The sequence below is a fragment of the Brachypodium distachyon genome, chromosome 1 (genome assembly GCF_000005505.3).
Source record: "Brachypodium distachyon strain Bd21 chromosome 1, Brachypodium_distachyon_v3.0, whole genome shotgun sequence".
In the NCBI taxonomy this organism is placed as follows: domain Eukaryota; kingdom Viridiplantae; phylum Streptophyta; class Magnoliopsida; order Poales; family Poaceae; genus Brachypodium; species Brachypodium distachyon.
In genome coordinates, this window is record NC_016131.3 from 59,778,525 (window position 1) to 59,803,839 (window position 25,315).

Consider the following 25,315-nt stretch of genomic DNA (forward strand, 5'->3'; position numbering starts at 1 on the left):
CCCCCTCGATCCCCATCGGGCTGGTAGTAAACGAACTGGCCTAATTGTTTCCACAATGTGTACATGTATATCCCCAAAGCACCATCTAAGGGTGTGATTACAAGGTATGTACATGGCACCCCAACCATCGAGTACAGAAATGGACACCGGAAATTCACCATGTGGATACTAGAGTACTAGAACATTACCTTAACTCGAAGGGCCTCTCCTAGTTAACTTGATAAAACTTCTAGATACATGTAATATTTCGACAAGAATTATGAAACGGAAGGAATACTCTTCTACCAAAAGACGCTTGACTCTTGCCTCAACGATAATAATTGAGGATTGCTTAAAACATGGGACAGGCTAGTTAGGATGGCATTCTGGCATGATTGATAACAAAACTGTAGGCATTTCGGTTGGCATGATTGATAACAAAACTATAGGCATTTCGGTGGGAAGAGCCAAGTACACATCAACTTTTGAAAGTACCAGTACAAATTATTGCTTGAGCTCCGAACAATCAACCGCAGACCTATTTATTTCCAACTGTACAAGTAGTACTTCTAATCGACGGCTCTGGACGATGCTTGCTTTCGGTTGGTCCTGTGATGTCATCCACATTACATCACAACCCATGCTTTTGCTTGAGTCACGCCAACATTCCACGTTACCCATCCTGCCTTCAATTGTGGACGCGGGTCGTCTGACTTAACGTCACTGACTTGGCACTTGGCAGGCGTTCAGAGTCACGCGTGACCCAAATGACTAATCGAAGCACCTTCACACTCGAGAATAGCGTCTAACAACAAGCAGCAGAATCACGCGACAGTGTCTAATTAACAACTCAAACTGACTAACAAGTAAACAGTTTTCCATTTACGTCTATCCTCACAACACTTATTTCGACAAAACCAGATACTTACATACAGTACATCGCAGAGAATCTTAACGCGACATTAACAAAGTGATAGCGGAAATGTTAGAACAAAAGATATCCAATGCAACCTGCAAAGACATGTCCATGCGCCTGTTCATTTCTGGAAAACCTTGTTCAGGACACCCTGTATGGAGCCACCCATGCCTGCTCCCATGGCTTCAGCTAGATACGTAACCTGCAGAGAGGATTATTGCAGATCACCAAGTTAATAATACAACAGAGACGATGACAAAAAGATCTAGACCAGCATATGCAATATGATTTTGAGTGTGTGTGATTTGCTACCTCCTTAAAAGATTTCCCAAGATCAAGAGCATCTTTGATGCGGCGACTGACAAATGTCCATGTGTCACGAAACTCTGCCAAGTGTCAACAAAATGGGAAATGATCAACAAGTCTACTCAAACAGTTGTGCAAAGAAAGTGTGAAATGTATTCCCTTCAAAATGTTACCTACTAGTTAGTAGTTAGTACGTCTGAGACAAACATAGATTTTATAGCCGAGGATTTTGAAAAGACAGAAAATGTAAACATACTTAAACTTAGTCTAACAAGTAGAAATGACAGTCAAGATACTACTCATCTGGGGTGGGTTGGCATGCTACAGAACAGATAAAAAAGCCATGAAAAGGAGAGATAGCCCCATGTGATTTCCATCCTTGTTCGGCTAAGTTTCTTTCATGATTGAAGGGCTAGAGGGCCCCATATTTCTATTAAAAGAAATACAGTGTCTTGCAAAACCAGCAAAGACAACAAGAACCCAGGATATTTACAGATATTCCGTTTCTGTCATGTATACACACTACTGTGTTGAGCCACGGAACTTTAGAAACAGCTCAGAATCAAACCATTTAACTGTAAAATGTTATATTCCAAACAGGTAGTTTCAACTTTGAAGCTCAACTACTCTGGTTTCATTTACATAGATCAATACATGGTTCAGTGCTCGCCAGTTTTCCATTAAACTAGTAAAGTTGGATAGAATGATAAGTCGTCAAGTAGAATAGAAATACAGAACTGGAAACAAGATTAGAAAAGGTACAAACCTGGAGAATTATCAGTTAACATATACAGCTCTGAAGTTGAGTAGATACCACCAAGCACAGTACGTTTCACATACCAATCAATATCAGATCCACCATCTCCAGCAGCATGCCAAAACTCATCAACAAGGACTGCTCTCTGCTTTAAGCTTGTTGAGACGTTTGCCGGTTGAGACTGCCAGACATAATATAGTTGGAAACATAACCACCAGGTAATGTAGTTAAAGCACAAATGAGAAAAAAGAGAAGACAAAGGCACACCTGGATACTCAAAGCTTGAGGCCACTTTGATATGTAAGGTGCCTGCATTTCAAGCCTCAACTGAACAAGTCTGGAGAGTCTCTCACTGAGTATCAAGTTCTTCAATTGCTCTCCCTCACCAGCATCAACACGGTCTATGAGTTGTTGAAGGCAGTCATCCATGAAAAACTGCATGCACACAGAAAAGGGAATTCACCAATGCGAGTACATCAAAGCATTGAAACACAAAATTTATACTTAGCGTGTTCTAGAGTCTGTCTAATTTGTTGTAAACATCAATTCTTTGTTTCCATGCACTAATGAAGTGAAACAAAAGAAGCTTCAACCTATGCTGAATTGTTGATAGCAATGCTGAGTTGCATACTTCTATACAACAATGAAGTGAAACAAAGTAAGTTTCGACCTAAGTTTATAGCAATGCTGAGTTTCAAGCACAATGGAGTAAGAATGACCGACCTGTGCGGGCAATGCTGTTCTTTCTCAGAGAGCTCTAAAACATCCAAAGCCATATACTACTTCCAGTTCACAAATACTCCCTCCTTTTCACAAAGAATGGCACGCACGCAATTCAAGATTTTACTTTGACCAACAATTAGACTAATGATTTGAGGGTTTTGTGCTACAAAAACTATGTCATTGGATTCGTTTTTCAAAAACCTTTCCAACAATATAAAATTTGTAACATATAACCTACATATATTGGTGTAATCGTTGGTCAATGTTCGATCTCGAAAAGCGTGGGCGCCATTCTTTGTGAAATGGAGGGAGTATGTGACATTTTGGACGTACTTTTGTCAATTTTTTGAAATGTTGGCAAGCCCAAACATTCAGATTAGAAACTTGAGAATCATATGAGAAAAATTTATAATTTTCTTGGGTTTTATACATATACTACAACTGAAATTAGTGGTCGAAGCCACATCTTAAATAGTGTGGCTATGTCCACAGCTTCACTTGTGAACTGGAGGGAGTATTATATAGACTAGATAAAACAGGGAGTCTCTCTCTACAATTCCTATCAGTAAAATTTAGAAAAAATCTCTAGCTAGTGTGATCACTGGTACCGATTGTGAAAGTGTACTTTCCATACAATAAAACAGCAAGGGCCTGTTTAAAAGAGGAGTATTTAACATTAAGTATTGGCATTTAATTCAAATTTCACTTGAAACTTGAAACCAAAACTTTGCCAAGCAGAGTTGTTTTGTGAAGAAAACAATGATAATGAAATCAGGAACACCGTTTTGTAAACAAACAGAGGTTGAATAATCATGAACAGTTGGAGGCAGAGACAGTAGTATGTTAGAGCCAAGGAGACATCATATGAAGTGATATTTGTGCTGTTTGCATGCTTAAGCAGGACAAGTGTCAAGGGATAGGGTAGCTGAAGTTGTCCACTGAAAGATCAAATGTTCATTTCGATCATTTTTGTCTTCATTGCTCCTAAAACTAAGTTGCTGAAAGTTGTAAGCTTACTATGCAATGACAACATATTCTATGCATCTGCAGGCTCTGGTGTATCTGTTGCTTGTCAGTCACTCGATACGGATCGACATACGGCTTCATAATGAGAATTGTTACACGAGCGTGAAACATAAATGCGCAGACCATTAGTTGCCGTCTTGCTTCTCCATACCACCGAGTCGTCCTTGTGCCGCTGTTCACCATCGTTCGCCCCCCCCCCCCCCCCCCTCACTCTTCCAGGCACAGATGCTGATCGAGGTGCTCGATGCATCCAGCCGATGTTTCCTCAACTGAGACCGTTAGTTTTTCGTGGAGGAGCGATCTTGGGTGGTGCCTCCTCCCTCTTTCGACTGGTTCAGATCTTTTTTTAGTTCCATGCAATGATGCAAGCCAAACAAAATTACCTACTCGGTAATTACTCCCTCCATTCCTAAATATAAGATATCCAGTCCTAGCTTTGTCCTAAGTCAAACTTCTTAAAGTTTGACCATGTTTAACGATCAACTATAAATTAGTTTATTTGTCATGATATATATCTCCATAGTATACTTATTTCATTCTGTAGATATTAGTACATTTTTCTATAAAAAGAACTCTAAGAAATTTGACTTAGGACAAAGCTAGAAAATCTTATATTTAGCAACGGAGGTAGTAGTATAAAACCAATGAAAAGTTTGTGCCACTCCTCCATGGCCAAAGGTGGCCTTGCTCTCGACGATCACCTGCACACCCAGCACCGGCCGCCAGGCCGCAGACGCCGTGGGGTTGCAGAAGAAGGGCAGAAACAACAAGATGCTGTTGGTCACTGTAATGACCGTCGACATAGCGCGCTTGAAAAGAATCAGCTTCGGCAGCGGCGCAAGGTGCTGCTGCGTGCTTGTGCCGACAACGAGGAGGCAACTAAAGGGAGCCCAAAAACGCCATTTTGGCCTTGACTTGTGGGTCATACCTATCAGTTTGGCCATCAAATATGGTATTTGGGTTCTGTGTTGACGATTAGTGCAAAATATGTAGTTCTGTGAAACATTATTCAAAACTGTACTAAACTGTCATAAGTGCATGTGAATGTGAGTGTGGGGGTTTTCTGCAATTCACACCATCTTTTTCAAGCAAAGTCCCCTTCTGTGTGATGCTCCACAGAAATAACAAGTTGACTAGAAATGCTCACCAACTTACCTAACCAAACTGCTTGCACTGTTGGCAAATTGAGAAGACCAAAAATAATGCATCTACTGATAACAAGCTGATCCATAGAAATAGCAAGTGGACTAGAAATGCTCACTAACTTATGTAACCAAATTATTTGCACTGTTGGCAAATTGAGGAGACCAGAAAAATAAATGTATTTAATGTTAAAAGGTTGATCCATATATAATTCATAAAACTTCAGTTAAGACATATATACTGATCGATCATAAATATATCTATGGGATAGACATCCTCCAACGCAAGGCAACATGAATTGTTATGTAGTGGAAACATCTACCATAACAATGATTTCGGTGAAACAAGATTTAAGAGAACTCCTAGTCATAACACAAAAACACAACATACTAGTACTGTTGTCAGATAATGCATGGTTTGTGCAAATGGAGAAAGATACATTGCTTGCGCTTACATCAAAATTTCCCCAGCAAACTTCCCCACCTAGGATGCTTGTCAGTTTTGTCACCTTAAGGATTAGCTTATCGCACCTATAAAATTTTATATGCAAGCATGCGGTACTTAGACAGCAATGTCACAACATTCCTAATTCTGATGTAGTCACTTTGTGCAACTACAATTTTGAGAACAAATGCTCACCACCTGTGTCACTTCATTCTTGAAGAGTCATTCTATATATTGCCCACCTGCTATGTTACCAGCACTGACTACTCGACTTACTAGCGGTATCGAAAGTGCATAGAAATAACCAAACACAACACTGAGTCCAAGTATCACACATTCACCAACATTCATCATCTAAATATGCACCAACTACCAAGCATTAACTCACGGAGAAACATGCCAACGACTAACAAAAATGGTCGAGTTAGGTTCCAAGCCCAGCACTGTGCGTCCAAGAAATGAATTTACATATAAAAGAAACCATGAAGCTTCATTTTTTTTCTCCATACTTAATATCCCAAAGGATTCTCTTCTTTGTGATGAACGTTGATCACCACATCGAGATAACAATCTTTTAGATCACAACATAAATGTCAAATGAAGGGGGATGATAGCTACGCTACCTCAACGAGCGCGGCTTCTTTCCTTGGGAAGGCACCGACGATGGCTGGCGACACGCCCACGTCCCTTGCCCCCTGGATCATGGCCGACTCGCTCCATCCCATCCTCGGCTAAAGCAAAACAAATAAAAAAATAAAAATCTCAGCTAACATAACAGTAAGAATGCAAAAAAATGGATGCAGATTTGGAGGGAGTTCAAGCCGTGACCACGTGGAGCAGCGACGCGCGGAGAACCTTCTCCTGCTCTTCCTCGTACCCCGCACCGCCCGGGCGGCGGCTCCCCGTTGCAGCTCCGTGTCCCGCCTGGTAGGCCCCTCCAGCGCCAGCGCCGTCGGAGGAGGAGGCGCCCTCCGACTTGGGCGGATCGACTGTGGGCTGCAGAGGCGGCGGCGGAAGAGGCGTCGGTGGCGAGGCGTCGGTGGCGAGCCGGCGGAAAGAGGGGGAAGAAGGCACCGGGGAAGCGCAGGACAGAACGCGTCGGGCGGCGGCGGCGTGGGAGAGGAGGCGGCGAGCGGCCAGGGAGGAGGCCATCGCTGAAGGGCGGGTGCGACCTGCAATGTGTTCGACGAAATGGCGAAGCGGTGCCTGGAATTAACTGTGTGATGAAAAACAAAATCAGCCGATCCATTCGCCGCTCAAGGATTAATGTGCAGCTGATCGGTTCATGCCGCCGCGCGCGTGCCACGTCGTGCCGCTTGCATCGTTCTACACGTGTGTTTTCTCGAGGAGCTCCACATGACGTAGATCACAGTTCACAGATTATTACTTTCTCCGTCACTCAAATTTGCCTAAACATAAACGTATTTATGTTTAAAAAAGTCTATATTAATTAATAAAAAATTATTTAATGAAAGTCACTTAATACGAGACGGAACGATTATTTAGCTCAGTATCCGGAGTCCCATTAAAATATTCAACTTCGGTTTTTGTTTAACCATACGTTAATTCGGCATCCATCAGTAATAGTAGTATTGGATAACCAGGAGTAGTACGATATGCTGAAGCTAGCAACTGAGATGTCCTCATTTTAACAGAGAATACCATGTTCGTCGCTGAAAATTTGTCCGTATGCTCAAATGTCACTGAGAATTTATCTGTTTCTAAATATGCCACTTAAATTTTGCATAGAGCATAAATATGCTAGTAACGTTAGTCGACCGCTAGTTGACTGTTAGATAAGAGATGAAAAGACAATTTTGCCGCTATATAGTACTCCCTCCTTCCCAATTTAAGTGTCATTTTAGGTTTTTAAACTTTTCTTAAATTAAGTGTTGTGTTAGAAGCAATCTACTCTATGACCGAGTAAAAAGCTTTGACATTAACTGCTTTTTTTGCTCTCACAGCTGTTCGGGGCTTGCATGTAGCGATTTAATTAGTGGCAACGCGTGCGGTGGTTATTGGCCAAGCAACAGTAAAGGGTAATCACTCCGTTCCGGTTTACGGGGCTCCCCGGGCTCCCACGTCCCTAGGTTCAAGATTTAACAAATGTAATATGAGTTTTATATCACAAAAAATTTACCATTAGAAAATTCAAATGTTTTATTTTCTAATGATATAACTTTTGTGATATAAAAATCATGAGAACGGAGGTAGTAAGCAGGTTAAAAATTGCATGTGGCTGCATGCAACAATTAAGCCCGTAATTATGACCAGATGAGCCTATTTTTTTTATTTTTGTTTTTTATGACCAGTGGACCCAGGGGTATTTCAGTCAATATGAAGTTGACTTAACGGTCAACTAGCGGTCAACTAACGGTAGTGGCATATTTGTGCCCCATGCAAATTTTGAGTGGCATATTTGGAACAGGCAAATTTTCAGTAGCAGGGCAAATTCTCAGTGGCAAATATGGAATTCCCTCCATTTTTAAAGGTCGGCGTATTCCATTTCATTAAGACAACATTTTGACCAATAGTAACTTCATATATGCAATTTATATGATAGGAAATCACAATTAACAGCAAGAACTTTTGAAGGCGGATCTAATGATATAAATTTCATGTCTTAAAAACACATATTAATAAATAATTATTAGTCAAACTTTTGTCTTAACAGAACCAAATACCGTAACCTTTGTGAAAAGGGGGAGTAGAAAATTGGGATGGGACACCATAGAATGTGTATGTTAGAGATGTATATTTCTCTTGTGTATGCCCATTGTATAAGGGCCTCTTTGCTTATTTGCCCCCTCACACATGTACATGTATATTTTGTCTTTTGGCACCTTAATCAATCCAAGTTGCTCATTTGTCATGGTACCAGAGCTTAGGTCTCGAGTTCAAGTTCTGGCTTTCGCAATTTATCGTAAAAATTGATCATACCCCCTCCGTTCACATATTGGCCTCTTGAGCCGTACCTCTGAGTTTACACGTGTTGACTTGTCTTTCCCGTCACACGTGAGTGTGGGTGTTGAAGTGTATAAGTGGATTGCCTAACCCTTTCCATCAGATCAGTCTTTTGGTTGCGTTCCTATACTACACCGACTCCCCTCCTGTCAGACAGCACGGATGCTATCAACATTGTGAGTGATCCAACGAAGCATGAGCTCACCAAGCACATAGGTGTTCATGTCTCCTTTGTGCTCGCTACTGTGCAGGATCAGGTTCTCGCTCTTCACTATGTGCCCTCCAAGTTACGGTTGGCAGATTTTTTTCACGAAGGCCCAGACTAGAGCGCAACATGGTTTCTTTCTATCCAAACTCAGTGTTGTTTACCCACCATAAGTTTAGGGGGGTGTCAAAGATGTATATTTCTCTTGTATATGCCCATTGTATAAGGGCCTCTTTGCTTATTTGCCCCCTCACACATGTACATGTATATTTGCTTTTTGGCACCTCAATCAATTCAAGTTGCTCATTTGTCAGTGTAGTTGTCATATTTTTAGCGCACGATCAAAACACATTTTAGCTCGTACTTTTACCACGTCTGGTTTGAAGGCCCATTCTGAACTATATTGGCTAGATGAATTATGTTTGGTGGCTAGTAGTCCGCTAACATAAGTAATTTCATCTAGCCAGCCGGTGGAATATTTTCCTTCAATTTTTTATTTGATCAAAAGATTTGCCAGAGGAAAGCAAAAGCTTGGATGTAAATATTGAGCCATGAGATTTGGAATTGAAATTGTCCATCCTTCGATTCGGATGTTTGGATGATTATGGAATTTGTGCCTGGAAATATAAACGAATACCAAATGGTATTGAGGAGATCTGCACACATCCCCACATTTGCCTTTGCAGTTCGCGTGAGCAGCTATGCCGCATCGCGCCGCCCATGCACCTCTCTAGAGAAGCTCAGCCGGATCCCGCCACCCATGCACATTGTCTGAGCAGATCCGCCGGATCCCACCGTCACCGGGGCTCCTGGTGCTCAGAGCTCCTCTTCCAGCCCCTTTGGATGGATGATTTGTGATTGTTGTATGTTTGTTGTACAGTAAAGACATGTACACAATGTTGTGCAGATTTCATTTCATGCAAATGTTGTTATATCACTCCAATACATACAAATGTTGTGCATATTTTATTTTGAAACAGGTACGGCAAGTCAAATGGTTCATACTCATATAAATGTTCAATTATTCGGTTTGTCCATCCAAACATGATTCAAAATTGGTGACTAGAAAGAGAATTCCAGAGCCAATTCAACGAACAACCAAACAATAAAACTGGAATTTAGCTGACTTCAGATTTCTTGTGAATTAGTATTCCAACTCAATTCAGTTTCTTTTCCCCAATACCAACATCCATACGAGGATTCTAACAAGCGAATATTTGCTAGCTTCTCTTTATGCGCGACAATGATTGATCTGGGATGTTGTGCACTTCATGTACGGCTCCTGAGTGACACGTGACATCGGTTCGCATAGGTTCCCTTGGTTTTATTTGCATATGTTGGTGTTGAAAACAAAATTTTGGATCAATGCATGGTTTAGCAATTGTGGATCCACAACATATCAAAAGGTTTTGTGGATATAATCTTGCAAATACCAAAAAAAAAATCTTGTTTCATCTGATTGTTTTGCATCACTATTTTTTCTTTAAGAACAAAAACTAAGGCCCTGCTTGGGAGTGTTGTAATACTATATCCATGTAAACAATTACCACTATATTTTGCTGGTAACAAATGAAACCAGGGATTCACGGGTGGATTATTTCAAGCTGTTTGGGTACCAAGGTATCATATAGAGAAAACACACCATGAGAAGGAAAGCAACAGCAAGAATACAAGCAGAGATCAACAGTTTTTTTTCTTTTTCTTTTCTTCTTTTGAGAAACTAGATCAACAGCAAGGGAGTTGGATTTACCGGAGGAGGCGGTAGCGAATGAGGGCGACAGCTTGGACTTTGGAGCCAGTGGACACCGACAACATTTTCAAGCCCGGGGACGACAGCGGCTTGCAGTGTGACGGTGGCTTGTAGACCGGAGACAGTGCGGCTCAAAGACGGAGAGTCGGGGTGACGCCACCGGCTCGTGCGTTGTCCGATTCTTTTTCCAGACCTCCGGCATGCAACCTTTTACCGGCATAAGAGCATCTCCAACGGCTTCCCTAAATTTTCTAAAACTGGTTTTAGGAAATAGGAGAGAGAATATTTTTAGAAAGATTGGGCTCTCCTCCGGCAGGTTCCTTAAACCCATTCCCTATTTTCTTGTATGTATCACAACGACAACCGGACCCCACGCGTCAGCCTCACTTGCTCTTTCTTCCTCCACCTCTGCCCCCACCCTCTCTTCTCCCCGACGCAGGAATCCCCCACCGCCCAATCTCGTCATCCGACGCGCCGCCGTCCTCGCGTGCTCTCCTCGGCGCCGCCGCGACCCACCGCGTCCGCACGCCCTCCGGCCTCCACGCCCGGTGCCGCGCTGCTGCTACCCGCCAGTGCGGCGGTGCCCGATGGCCGCGCGGCCGCTGGTCGTACCTACCCGATGCGCCACCGCGGGGAGGCCGTCAAGGGGTCGCCCACTGCAGCAGGTCGTCCAGGAGGTCGAGGATCTGGTGATGGCGTAGCCCGCGCCGGCGCCAGGACAGCTAGCGGCGGCGGCCACTGGAACCAATGTGGGCGGCCGTGGGGAGGCCTCCTGGCACCGAGGAAGGCCACCAGGAGGTGGAGGCGGCAGATAGGAGGCCGCGGCGGAGCTCCTTGATGGGGCGGCGCAGCAAATCGATGGCCGCGCCGGCCCAATTGACGGGGGCGGCCAGCGGCGGTGGCGGCGCGATTGAGACGCCTCAGGCCTCGATTTAGCCCGGGGAAGGGGGTGGGGCACCTCGTGGTGGGTGCGGGATGGCACAGTGGACCGGAGTTGGCCGGCGGCGGCGGAGGGTGGCCGGGACGGCGGGTTGGGACGAACGGAATCGACATGAAACCGGCGGTTACCTTCGCGCGTGAGCATTTTTAGTTTTAGGGAGCGGGCTCCTGGTTCCCTACATTTGGGAAAGAGGAGGGAGAAAATAGGGAAGTTTTCTAAAAATTTAGGAATAAGAAATCATATAAGGAATCTGTTGAATTTAGGAATAGGAAATCATATAGGGAATCTGTTGGAAAGGATTTTTGTACTTTTTAGAGAATGGCGGCAGTTATTTCATGGAATGTGGTTTTTTAGGAATCAATTGGAGTTGTTCTAACAGGCCTAAACTGGATGTAAAAAGAAACGAAAACACCCAAGCAAGAGCATTTTTGGGCTGGACCGGAATTTTTTTCAGGCTCCGTATTTTAGGGATGTAAAAAGAAACGAAAACACCAAGCAAGAGCATTTTTGGGCCGGACCGGAATTTTTTTCAGGCTCCGTATTTTAGGGACGTAAAAAGAAACGAAAACACCCAAGCAAGAGCATTTTTGGGCCGGACCGGATTTTTTTTCAGGCTCCGTATTTTAGGGATGTAAAAAGAAACGAAAACACCCAAGCAAGAGCATTTTTGGGCCGGACCGGAATTTTTTTCAGGCTCCGTATTTTAGGGTGTGCTTGGATGGTGATCAAATCTAACCTTGCCAAATTTTTGGCCATTCATCAAATTTTGGTTCTTGTTTGGATGAGAGCCAACTATTTGTCAAGCCAAAGCCTCACTATCAACTCTAGTTTATTTTTTTGACCAAAGTTGGCCAACTTAAGGGCAATCAAATTCTCAACCAATATTTTGGCAACCAAATTTTTGGCAAGTCATTTGTGGGTTCAAACCAGACAGCAACTAATCCTGTTATTGGACCCAAAAACTGGATTCCAAACAGGCCCTAAGAATACCGTAATCAGAACCAACAAGTTCACGAGCCCACTCCAAACTCCATATAGAATTATCAACATATGCACACATGCCAGAAAGCTGAAAAGTATACTTAGGAAGATTCAGTAAGATATAAACTAATCTGTCACCAAAGTAATTTGAGCATGCATCCATACATACATCAATAAACATATGAAATATACAGCTGAGAAGATACCGCAAGGAAACAGTCTAATAAGCTTCATTTGGTTCTAAATATTGATTCTATAATTAAAAAAACTACAAACAAGCACAAGTTCAGGAGATAAACAAAAGTCAGCAATAGCTGAATAATAAAACTTAAATCTCACTAGAAGAATTACGTTCAACTGCTCACGAGCTCCTCATCTACGTTTGTTTCGGCCTGGAGGAATTCTGGGTAGGACCAAATTGTAGAATGAACGAGCAAGCATCGCCCACCAGGCTGTCAATGGTGTCCTCAAATTTCTCATATGCTTTGAAGCCTATGAAAATCAGAGGAATGCCTATTGTTGCAATGGAAATTTGCCGTGTCATCAGTCATACACCAAGTAGGATTAAGAAAAGGACAATTGAAGTTTGTCATTACCTATTTTAAATGCAGCCTGCGAAGACATGGAACTAAGGATGCTAACAATTAGTAAGAAGAATACCACCTGGTAAAAACAAAGGACCAAGTTAGACAGTAACAAAAATGGTGTCAAGTGCCAGTACTTGCTACAACATTAATGTAAAGTGCGTAATAGAAAACGCTAACTGAGAAATCAGAAAGCAGCAGAGCATATCATACTTTGAAAAACAGTGGCCAATCATTTCCTCTACAAAGGGATTTTAGCATGCCAACTAAAGAGTTCCATGATGATCTGACTGAACAAGCCACATGATGTGCTTCCATCTGTGAGATGTGAAAGTTTGATGGCTCAAGTTTCTCAATCTTGTGGCCAAACCTGCAATAAGCATTATTCAACATTACTGAAATGATAAACATTGAGGAAATGCTAAGAGGTGAACAAAAAGCCCAAATCATCTTTAACAATCCGGTAGCAGGTATATTAAGGAAAAGATAGCAAACACTAACAGAAGACCGTACACATTTGCAGGCAGCAAGCCATGAATGAATAAGAACAACGCTGTGAGTGAGAACAGTTTCGCCATTGCTGTGATAATGGTGTAACCACATGTAAATAACTGGTAGTAGATAACGGCCAATAGCAGTAACACTGTCATTGTTTGCTTCGTATCTTCCCAAAGAAGTGTTTTTGCAACTGAAAATAAATAGAAAACATTATTAGGAGGGACGGAGAGCAGGAGGGAGTGGGCGGGCGATGGGGTGGATCAATGAGTCATAGTATCATACTATTTCCATTCCCAAGTAGAATTGAAGCCTTTGATACACTCCTTTGGTTCTGAGCTTGGAGATGGGAATATGACTCTATTGTTCTCTTCAGTCCATCCTGAAATTTAAATGCTTATAGTGACTTCAGAAGAGACTACGAAATGAACTGAAATCATAGTTCAATCCATCCCACACAAATATACATCGAATCAAGAGAGGTCATCAGTAAAACTACAGGTCGACATCACATAAACACCTTGAGTGACACGATGGGTTCATAACCAAGCTGATCTTTTGCTCTTGAGCAACTGAATGTACGGTTGCATGAGAGGAGCCTGATCCTTGATGGTGTCAGCTGAGGAACCTTCATTCCATATTTGCAGAACGTTTTATATGTCAACTCAACAACATGAGCCACTGGCATCATTACAGAGACAGGTATTTTTATTGAAGGCCTGCAACAAAGTCCCAGTGCATTAGGATGCTGGTTACTGAACCGTTCAAACAGATTCAAAAAGGATACCTGACTGCCCATCCTAAAACGCTTTTCACAAGGTATAGAGGTATCAGTTAAGGTTTAGCATCGAATTGATCTAAATGTTCTGTAATCATTAGACTTAGTGGAATCGACATACTGACAACCTTGCACGTTGCACCAACTCTTAAAAGTAAAATCTATTGATATGAAAGTAACATAAGAAAGTCCATGAGTCTACAGAGACAATAGACATCTCTGAAAAACATTTCATATAAAAGAAATTTAACTAAAATACGAGATTTTTATTAGAAGCGAATACCTTTTATATCCAAGACCTTCTAAAATCAATGACATAAACTCCCAGAATTTTATAGGCTCCACATTTGTTATGAAGTACGCCTGGAAATGGAACGTAAGTCACGACATAGAATCTTAAATGTAAAATACTAAGCAATAAGCAAGGGCCTTACTTTTCCAGCAGCTCTCTTTGCACCATCTTCAGATGACAGAGTTTTGTCTGCACAGACATGGCCATATGCCACATTTTCAACATAGGTGAAATCATAGTAGTTGTTCCCGTCACCAATAATGTACTGCAAATGCGAATTCCAGTAAACAGTATCTTTTTAGAAAGTAACTCAGAAAAAAAAGTGGTACAGCGTGTCTAAAAATAAACTTGTTAAAGACGTGTAGCAGTTCTTACTTTGGACTTGCCTGCCCTTGCAGCAGCAACCAAAGAAGGAACCAGTAGCTTATCGCCAGGCCCAAAAATGCTACTTGGGCGTATACAACATGTAAGAAGCCCATCCCTACCATTAGCCCTTATCACCAACTTTTCTGCATCTGCCTTTGTTTCTGAATATGAATCATTGAACTGGAGTAAGAGAATATCTTGTCAGGAGTCGTTAATATGTATCAACCATTGAAAAATGAGATGTAATACATATGAAACTTACCTTATCTGGGTAAGGCATTGATTCATCTGCATTAAATATTCCATGAACTCCATCAAAAACTACACTTGGAGAACTTGTGTAGATAAGTCTCTTCACCTTGCAACGGATACAAGCATCAATGACATTCTTTGTTCCTGTGAAGTGTGTTTGCTGTATTATGCAACATCAACAACGATGATAAAAACTATTCCCTCCAATCCATAATAAGTGTCTCAGATTTAGTACAACTTTGTACTAAGGTAGTACAAAATCTGAGACATTATTATGGATCGGAGCGAGTAATAAAAAGGAGTCCCACAACATAAGAACAACAAGTAGTCAACTTTTCATCTCACAAGAAAGTCAATGCCATCTTATATTTGGGAATAAAAGCTGCCTCGCATAAAGGTTGATGTTACCAACCTTCGACATTAACTGAGTAATGAAGATGGAAGTTGTTGATGGATGAGTCTGGAGCAGCCATATGAAAAACTACTTCAGCCCCCTCAAAAGCTGCAAACAAGGAACACACACGCTGGAGATGAGAACAAATGCAGTAGGCATCAATCAGCTACATTGAGTAATTCTCAGAAACACCTTTCTATATACTCCCTCTGTTCCAAAATATAAGGAATATATTTTTTTTGTTGAGCGTAGTTTGACTAAGCTTATAGCAAAAATTATCAACATCTTGATTCGCTATCGTATATGTTAATACCTTTTGCTATAAGCTTGGTCAAACGTTCTACGGTCAACAAAATTTATATGCCTTGTATTTTGGAACGTATCAGGATGGAAAAACTTTTAAGAACAAACAGGAGAACTACTGCAACTTAACTGGGAGGCCTCTGAAAGTAAAACAATGGGTAAATGTGGAAATGTAGGAATATGATTCCTGATTTCCTGGGTTTGCACCAGTGCTTCTATGCCCATTTGGCCCTCAGTGAAATGACTTATAAGTTCCACAGGTTCAATACAGGAAACATATAGCTGGGACCAAAATGAAGCTAAACGGACCTCACGCCACTGTGATACACATAAACAGAGTGTACGGCAACTACGAGATAAAGATTTACATCTATCAATGTGGAGCAGCTAAATAACATAAGAGCAAAACAGCTCTATTCGCAATGTAAATAAATCATGTGATTCATACACCGCAGATCATTGATTCCCCGAGCCCTAGCAACTCCAGAAGCGACCGCATAGGATGGTAACAACCAATTCCACAACAGCACGAACCAGACAGCACATCACAGCCAAACCCTACCCGGCCTAACGATCTGGGGAGCAAAATGCGGGATCACGCACCATTGGCGACCTGGGCCTTGTCCCGGAGGTCGGCCGAGGCGTACACTGCTTGGCCTTCGCGGAGGGCGGCGCCGAGGATACCCTCCTCCTCATCTCGGTCGAGGGCGATGGCGGGGGACAGGTCGGCCACGCGCACGCGCCACTCGCCGGAGCGGAGCAACATCAGCACCAGGTGCCTCGCCGCGAAGCCGCGGCCGCCAGTCACCACGCACCACCGCCCGCCACATCCGGCCGCTCCCGGTGCCGCATCCATCTCTCCTTCGTCGTCGTCGTCGACAGATTCGAGGCGGTTATGGCGGCACAAACACACACTGCGCAGCTCTCTTGATATTTGCTTCTTTTTTTAGGGGAAGCTCTCTCGATATTCCTATCTCGCGGGTGAGCTGCGCTGCGATCCGATCTGTGGCGTTTACGGCGTTCATAGCGAGGTAGTCCGGGTGGCCTGTTTTTTTATCCCTGCGATGTGCGATGTCCGGATTTATTTGACTCGTTGACCAAACTCATACTCCCTCCACACTGAACTCAGGTGACAGGCCAACCAAACAGCAGTGGTTGTACCATCCATCCCAAACTCAAATTTGTTTAAATATGTATATATATTTATATCTAAAAAATGTTTAGATACATGTAATTTTCGATACTTAATATGGGATGGAAAAAGTAGATTTTTTTTTTGAGTTGCAGGATATACTTGGCATGTTTTGCTGCGCGGGATAGTTTCGACAATACAATGATAATAAAAACATATACTCCCTCCGTCCAACAAAAGATGTCTCAAGTTTGTCAAAATTTGGATATATCTAAGGATGACTTAGTATATAGATGCATTCAGATTTAGTAAAAGTTGAGCATCCTTTGTTGGATGGAAAGAGTACTTAACGTCCATCTTTCAGAAAGGTTTTGGGGCAATATATGAAGACGCATAGTTATATTTGCACAAACTGAATCATATTCTTGACAATAGCTGAAAAGAGATTTTGAGTACTCGCCATGAACTTTGTGTTTTGAAAGATGTAAAACCTCTGCACATTCTCTTTGCTTAAAATTGACCACCAGCTCTTTGCTAGTTTGTTCAAAGTAACATTACTTTCTTTTTCCCACGAGGGTCGGTTCGATTGATCTTGAATTATTATTTTCGAGAAAAGGTTTTTTGGGCCCAGTTTATTAGAAAGCCGCAAAGTTCTTTTGCTGGGCTGCCAGCGAACATTACAAACACCAAAACGCCACCAACAGTCATCTTGAATTATTTTTCCCTGTGAGTTGTCGGTTCTATCTGGAATTATTTTTCCGAGTGCTCTGCCTCGGCCCAGCATGGTCCAAGTGGCCCAATTAGCTAGATTAGCCAGAAAATTTAAATATTTCTTCGTGAGCAGTTGCTTATAGGACGAAGACCCACAAACATATGGCGAGATTACTGCCCTGGAATCCATTTTTCCAGTGAATATGTTTTGGTGAAGTGATGTCTTCCAATCCTTCTCATCGCGTTGAGTTTCTATTGCCGGACCAGCACAAGTTCAAAACGATTGTTATGAATATGGAGAAATATGCCAAAGGCCACAGCTTAGCATACATGTAATGGATTTTCAGAAGACAGTCAGGTACTACCAGTGTTTGGTGCTAATTCGCTGTAGATAATTACTCGGTTAGAAAAACTGGCTCAACTTAATACATTTTAATTTAGTACCATATTTTATTTAGAAAACAAACTTTTTTTTAGCGAAGAAAGAACAACGACTTATACCAACTTTTATTTTAGCGGACGACTTATACCAACTTTTTTTTAGAACAACGGTCTGACTTTATTCATTCATAAAAGAAAGTACAATGGATCGATACAATCCAAGCAAACATAAGCGACAAAGATTCTCGGTAAAACTAAAAGCTCAACAAGGCTCTTCGAAATCAACATCTTTATATTCACCCTTCGCATGTTGACTTTTCTCATGTATCTGGTAACAAAATAGCAGAACACCATGGTTGTACAAGTTGGAATAACCTCATAAGTTTTGAAAAGCCGCATGAGCCTCCCACTCCAAACAATGAGAACTTAATATCGTTCAACGCACCATGACGGGGGACACACCCTTGCAAGACAAGGTATGAAACTGCTGCTTCGCCGATGAATAAACAAGGATAAAGACCAAAAATATCAAAAGCCAAACTGCGATGAACACTAACTCCATGGAGTAAACTGTGACGCCTGCACCAAGACAACGATGGAGCCGGGACAACAATCTTCTAGACGATATCATATCCACCATCAAGATGATATCGTCAAGAACACACAAACATAACAAAAGAACACAAGATTAGATAGGTCCCCCCCCCCCCCCCCCCCCCCCCGTTCTCTCAATGCCAAATCGGCCGTTAGAGATGAGGGGAACCACCGGAGATCGAATTTTTTCCTTCCAACAGGTAGGGTTCCTGGCGGCTGCTCTCATCGAACGGAAAGAACACAACTTGTACCCCCTTTTTTTCTAGCATAATACCCAACTTTATAGCTTAAGAGAAATGTTGGGATACAAGCAATATCAGCAGTATCAAGAAGCCTCAGACGGCACCCCACAGCAAGAGTAGACGTCGCTTTGCAGAGGTTGTCAGCGTCGACATTAGAGTCCCTCTTTTCATGGCATAAAACGATCGATTCAAAGGTTTTCTCCCTCTCCTGGAACTCCCTGGCGATTGAGCTGTAGGCGCATAGATTATTTTGCTGGAGATTCTTGATGGCGTTGAGACAGTGGAGAGCTGAACAGATCTCAGGTTTAAATCGCAAGCCAAGGCCAAAGCTTCAAAGTAGGCGATAGCTTCAAGAGTTTCCGAGGATTTGAGGCCATCAATCGTAACAGACGAGGCCCCCAAGAACTCTCCTGTTTCACTCCGACAAATTGTCTCCACCACTCTAGTGTTCCCTCCACGTGACAGTCCTCCATCAACATTGATCTTCGCCAGCCTGCTTCTTCACCATAGGAACTTGGAGATCATCGAGGAACTGTTGGATAAAGCAGAACGTAGACAGAGGGCTTTGGAATTCTTCATCATGAATCGCCAATGGTCTTGCCCACCAGATGGCCCAAAGAGTCACAAGAATCTTAGTCAGCTCTTTGTGTTTGCCTCAAGCAACGTTGCCAGCCAGGATCTAGCGTCAGGGGCAACACTGGCCGTGACATGTTCCATCAACTCGTCGTCAACTAAGGACCAGACGCACCGTGCCATACTGCAATGGATAAGTGCATGACGTCAATCATCCTCGCCTGCACTGCAAATAGGACACGCCTTTTTGCCCGCCATGTGACAATTAAACCTCACTTCTCCCGTAGGAATAGAGTGTCTGACCAACCTCCCACAAAGACCTTGATCTTAGAACGAAGACATGACTTCTACCGCCTTTTTTTGAGAGAGAGGAACTTATACCACCTTTTTTTAGAACTAGAACTAGAACTTATAACACCCTTTTTTTTAGAGAAAGAACTTACAACACCCGAGTGTAGCCTGTGCGTGCTGTGCCCCTAGCTACTGAAGGCCCGGCCCAACAAGCAGCAAAAGAAAAGAAAAGCCCATAAACCAGTTCTCTGCTGCTTTATACGCTTGTGCGCCTGTGCGCTGTTGCATTGCCGCCGCCGCCGCCGCGTAACCTCCCTCACAATCAATTACTCAGGCTGCGCGGCCGCACCTGCAGCTCCTGGTCTTTTCCTGCAGTTGGATGCTCGCCGTACGCGCAGGCACCATCATGCTAAAGGAGATCGATGCCACAAGTCCTGAAGTCGAAAACACTCAGTCCAGAGACCCTACAATTCTGTTGCGGTACCACGCGGTCAAGTTCGACGATCACAGTATGTATTACTCCTAATCAAGATCTTAATCTTTCATACAAGCAGTCAACAAGTTATTTAATTTAACCCTTCTGCATGCATTGAGACTGTATGTATACGTTGTGATGTTTTATCGATCGGCCCTCATCTAGTCATCTTCGAATCCTCGCTCCGCCCTGTCAGCATGGAGATTAGCGCTAGGCAGGACCGCACACCACCATGAGCGCCACGACGCGCGATCGATCATCAGCGGCTCAGGAATTAACTGCACCCTTCAGCCATCGCCATGCTTGCTGTCGTAAATGCGCCTCTTTCAGGGTATACATCATACATCATGATGTACATAAGCCTAGCTACTCTCTTTGCTTCTCTCTTCTTCCATACGTAGAGCGCTAGTATGTAGTGTAAGCCCCCAATCTAGATTCTAGCGTACGTAGGGCGTAGACTTTTTGTATGTAGATGCTGCATCTAGCTAGTACGTAGCTATAGAACCACCGTCCATGCAACCAATCACATTACTTTCTCGCTAGATCTAACTTCTGCCCTTGAGAGCAGAAGCTGATCCCCGTGTTGTGTGTAGCAGCAGCTAAGGTTGCTGTGTGCCATTTGCACAGCTCCATGTCTTGTCACTCACTCTCTGGCACATCTCTGCCTCTTCTCTTAAGTGCGCCTTAATTTGTTATACATGTCACCTCGATCTATAGGTCGGCTATGTACGTACCTAGGGACAGTCAGCCATTCAGGCTATGTGGGGAGAAGACTCTTGATGGATCCACGCGCATGCACGCACTGGATGCATATATGCATCTCATCAGGTTGTGTGTTTGAGGTTACCCTTGAATGTGTTTTCTAATCGGATTTATATAAAAAAACATTTTGGGGATTTGATTTGAATGTTTTGGCTCGACAAAGACATTAGCTCTGCTGCTCATTGTTTGTCTTTGATCGAGCTATATATATACCAGAATTTTTAGGTACACCTTCGAAGGACTTGTGAGTACTGAGTACCTAACAAACCTGACTGTCTGTATATAGGGGTAAATTAGACTTTTTGTCTTCAACAAATTTTCTACTCCTTCTGATCCATAATAAATCAGCGACATGTATCGGATGTTTTCAAGTGTACACTTGTTAATATTTTCAAGTGCATAGATCATTCCACATTGATCGATGTATATCTAAGATTGCTTTAGAGCTTGTTCTGGGTATGAAGTGCTAGTTTTGAATGGCCGGGAGTAAAAAAGGAATCACTGGCATTTCCTGTTCTCTGTAGGCGAACAAATTCAAATTATATGTGTTAATTCCCATGTCCACATCCCTTTATACTAGGTACCTATGTACTACTCCTTCCGATTCTAAATTTTTGTCGTAGTTTTAGTTCAAATTTGTACTAAAACCACGACAAAAATTTAGAATCGGAGGGAGTACAAGTTATATAATTGTAGTCATTTGACTTTATTTCTGGTTACTGATAATGAATAGAAAAAATAAAGAAGAGAAAACTACGCTTCTTATATCGTATTGTAGGCTAACACTAGGCTAGGACGGCCAGTGTTCCGACCTAGTATCATTTCCACAATATTCCACATCAGTTGCATGATCGCTAAAATAGACCAAAAAGGAGGAAACTTCGGCTGCAAGCATGTTGTTCCTTGCAAGTTGCAACTTCCAAAGGTGTTAGCATAGGATCATGACCAGATCACTAGCCACATTCTGGTCACGACTGACGTGAGCCAACTTATAATCTCTCTGTTACAATCACTTTACACTTTTCATTCTATACGACCCCCGTCGGTCAGGCGAAAATACAAGGATGGCTGGGATTGACGTGTACCCCTTCGTCTGCCGTGGCAATTTTGTAAATATCACCGTGTAGAACCCAGCGTATGGCCCTAGAAAGCCCATACGGGCCGCAAGGGGTTGTACGCGGCTGTATTCGTTGGCGTCGACGTGTATACGTACTCGGCGTACTCAGACGGCGTACGCCCGTTATGAAATAATACCCGTGTCGTCGGCACAGACTTGCCCCACTATTCCCTCTAATCTAGGGAAAGAAATAACGTCCCGGACGCACCCGTTATGGAATAAAACCCGCGTTGTCCGCATCGACTTGCCCCCACGACTCCCTCTAATCTAGCGAAGAAGAAGAAAACGCCCCGGACGCACAACCACCTCCGACGATGAAGCGAACGCGCGGGGCAGACGACGCTGTGGATGTTGTCAAGGAAGCTGCCGTCGTGACGGATCCAGTGGAGGAGGAGGAGGAGGAGGCTGTGATCGTGGCAGATGCAGCGGAGGAGAAGGAAGGCGTGACCGCGTTGGGTAAAACGCCGGCAGGTTCAGTGACGTCTTCGTCGTCCGAGATCACCGCGGGGTCCAATACCCGCCAACAGGAGGAGGACGTCATCGGCGTCATCGACCCCATTAATCTGCCGCACGACTGGGACTTCTCCGATGACTCGGCCGACTACGCGGAGTTTGATGAAGTCCTCAGCGACTTGGAACCAGAGGTAAGATCAAACTAGTTAGTCCATGAGGTCGATGCAATGTTATTCTAGGGTTTGTCGATGCAATCTAGTTTGTCACCGGTATGCTAAGTCGATGCGAGTTAGGGTTAGTCGGACACCCTATTGATGTTAAGTTTCATGTTAAGTTAAGTTTAGTATGCATGATCGGCGCCAATTTGTAGGTGATGTAAATTATGGCTGAATTTATGTCGGAATCATTATCTCCGTCGTACAAACGGTGATTTGGATATTCTTGATGATCCGTCGTGAATTACATATTCTTGTGTAACGCCGATCTTCGGTAGTAACATATGCTTGTTGATGTTATGCAGGAAAAGGATTCGGATGTCGGCAGTGAGGAGGAATCGATTCATGCGAAAAGCCGTCACGTCCTCAATGCACTGGAGTATGGTGCGTACGAATACCGTTACGGTGAAAAATGGGTGTGCCCGTTCTGTCACAAGAGAAGCCTCGCAAACGACTTCAAAAGCATGGTGAAGCATGCCGAAGACACTGGGCGTGTGTCTAAGAAGGCGCCTCTCATTGTGGCAAAACACAAGGCGTTCGGCGTGTTCTAAAGGAAGCTCGAAGCCCAGGAGGTGGATGCGGACGCCGAGCCTTCCAAGAAGAAGGCGAGGAGGGGGAGGAAGAAGGGGAGGATGTGAGAATCAAACCATAAAGTTTTCGTCGTATTTTATTTGCTATTACTGAATTGTGGTGGTTTGAAACAGTTTAGTAGTTTGATTGAAGAACATAAGTATCGTTAAGTTGGTTGCATGAACTATTTATGATGTACACGTTCTATGAATGTGGTGTTCATTGAACCGACGTTATCCGAATCATATCATAAGTGTTGTTCTATTTGCTGTGTAATTGCTATGTTATTGGAAACCCTTTTGCCGAGATAAGTATCAAACAAATGTTTAGCAATACTCATGGTTTAGCCATTTGGTAGTAAATATGAAACAAAGTTTTAGCACTAGTCAGACTAACCACTGATATATACTACTGGTAAGGAGCAACTCGTTAATAAATAGGGTTGTTCGTGCCAAAACACAATACTCATTAGGAACAGAAAACATTCCCACAGATTCTCTGCACCTCAACACACATATTACCTCAGTGCATGAAAAAAGGACAAAAACACAAAAAATCCACACTTGTTTTTATCTCTTTTTTTTGACTGAAAACAGTAGGAGAGGCTCCTACTGCTGTATATATATAATAAATAAAATATTTACATATTTACAAAAGTGTGAACAGGGGCATTCCCCTGCTGATCAGAAAAGATTTAACAAACTAGTAAGAGAATGTGAATGGGATTGAGGCACCCTGTAGCCAAGTAAAGATAAATCAGAAATGAATTTAGCTAGCCAGCCCTGGAAAGTGGCAGGCTCTTTCTGAAAAACAAGCTTATTTCTAATCTTCCAAATGTTCCAGGCCACCAAAGAGAACACCTCAAAAAAAAGAGGGTTATTGTAGCGATTTTTAATCACTGGAAGAGCTTCAATGAAGGAGGTGTTTCTTGGCCAGATTATGTTGGTATGTTGCCAGCACCTCTTGCTGAAAGAACACTCAAAGAATAGATGATTCAATGTTTCTTCGCTTCTGGTGTTACACAGCACACAGTTTAAGCTTGAATCAATGTGATAATTCCTTCTGGCAAGCATATTTCTAGTATTCAGTCTGTCACTAAGAAGCAACCAAACAAAAACCTTCACCTTTAGGGTAATTTTAGATTTCCAAATCCACTTGAAGGGAGCAGGTGGGTTGATCGTGGAGTAGCAGAAATTATAAAACTTATTTGCTGAGAATTTAGAACCCTAGGTTGGCAGCGAAATATCATTACGAAGAACAGAAATATCAGCCTCCACAATTAGATCATCTAAAGCATGCATCTGCTCTAAAGCCTCAGGGGAGATAGGAGTGACAAAACCAGTAGCAATTGAACCAAGATTGCAATAATTCTCAATAGACATGTCTTCATCTCTAGCATAAGAGAAAAGACATGCTAGACTGGTAGAAATGGCACACTCATTACTCCAAGAATCATTCCATAAAAGTATAGTATCCCCCCTTCCAGGCTTACAAGTGGTGATACCTCTAAACAGAGGAATTAATTTCAGAATAATCTTCCACCAGAAAGAGCCAACAGGAAGAGCTGCTTGAGGAACCCCTTGTTGATAATAAGCTTCCCAAAGTAGATTTACCCAAGGAATGTCCTCTCTGTTGAAAATTTAAAGAGATGCTTTAACAATAAACCCTGGTTCTGGACTCTAATATTTAAAACCCCAAGTCCACCATGTTTCTTAGGTCTACACACTTTATCCCAGGCCACAAGAGCATTATTTGAATCTCCATTAGCTGTCTTCTTACTCCATAAACACTTTCTTCTAATCTTATCAATTTGTTCAACTATTTTGACAGGTAATTGCAGAGAACACATAGTGTAAGTGGCAAGAGAGGACACCGGCAGTCTTTAGAGCTTGACAATGTAAACTTGAACAAACAATCTTGCTGCATTGCCCACCTCGAACATAAGGACGCGGATCCCGTGGCAAATGCAAAAATCCTCCCACCCCTGGTGGATCACAATGTCGCATGCGTTGGTCGTTGAGTATGCCAGTGCCATGAATTTGTTGCTTAACCTTTCAGAACTGAAATTGCCATACCCTGAAGTGGGAATCCTCAGCACATGCTTGCTCTTGCATGGGATAACCTGCGTTATAACAGATACACTTATAAAAACTTGGAAAAAGTCCTAGCTAGTCGTAATGGCAAAAAGGGAAATGATAATA

At 42.8% G+C, this 25,315-nt stretch overlaps 2 protein-coding genes across 2 annotated transcripts; both read right to left on the reverse strand.

Annotated features, from left to right (window-relative positions):
- Positions 1-800: 800 nt before the first annotated feature.
- On the reverse strand, positions 801-6,535 carry LOC100837511 (ubiquinone biosynthesis protein COQ9, mitochondrial). The gene is made up of 6 exons (XM_003557696.4): positions 6,123-6,535; positions 5,918-6,025; positions 2,226-2,393; positions 1,968-2,139; positions 1,208-1,281; positions 801-1,097 (listed from the first exon to the last, which is right to left on the reverse strand). The coding sequence occupies exons 1-6, from the start codon at positions 6,444-6,446 to the stop codon at positions 1,017-1,019; spliced, it is 927 nt and encodes a 308-aa protein (XP_003557744.1). The 5' UTR covers positions 6,447-6,535; the 3' UTR covers positions 801-1,016.
- Positions 6,536-12,249: 5,714 nt separating this feature from the next.
- Positions 12,250-16,625, reverse strand: LOC100838723 (3beta-hydroxysteroid-dehydrogenase/decarboxylase). Its single transcript, XM_003557700.4, has 12 exons — positions 16,202-16,625; positions 15,314-15,403; positions 14,912-15,045; positions 14,659-14,829; positions 14,426-14,548; positions 14,275-14,354; positions 13,734-13,932; positions 13,499-13,595; positions 13,232-13,406; positions 12,932-13,088; positions 12,731-12,797; positions 12,250-12,647 (listed from the first exon to the last, which is right to left on the reverse strand). The coding sequence occupies exons 1-12, from the start codon at positions 16,452-16,454 to the stop codon at positions 12,511-12,513; spliced, it is 1,683 nt and encodes a 560-aa protein (XP_003557748.1). The 5' UTR covers positions 16,455-16,625; the 3' UTR covers positions 12,250-12,510.
- Positions 16,626-25,315: the final 8,690 nt, after the last annotated feature.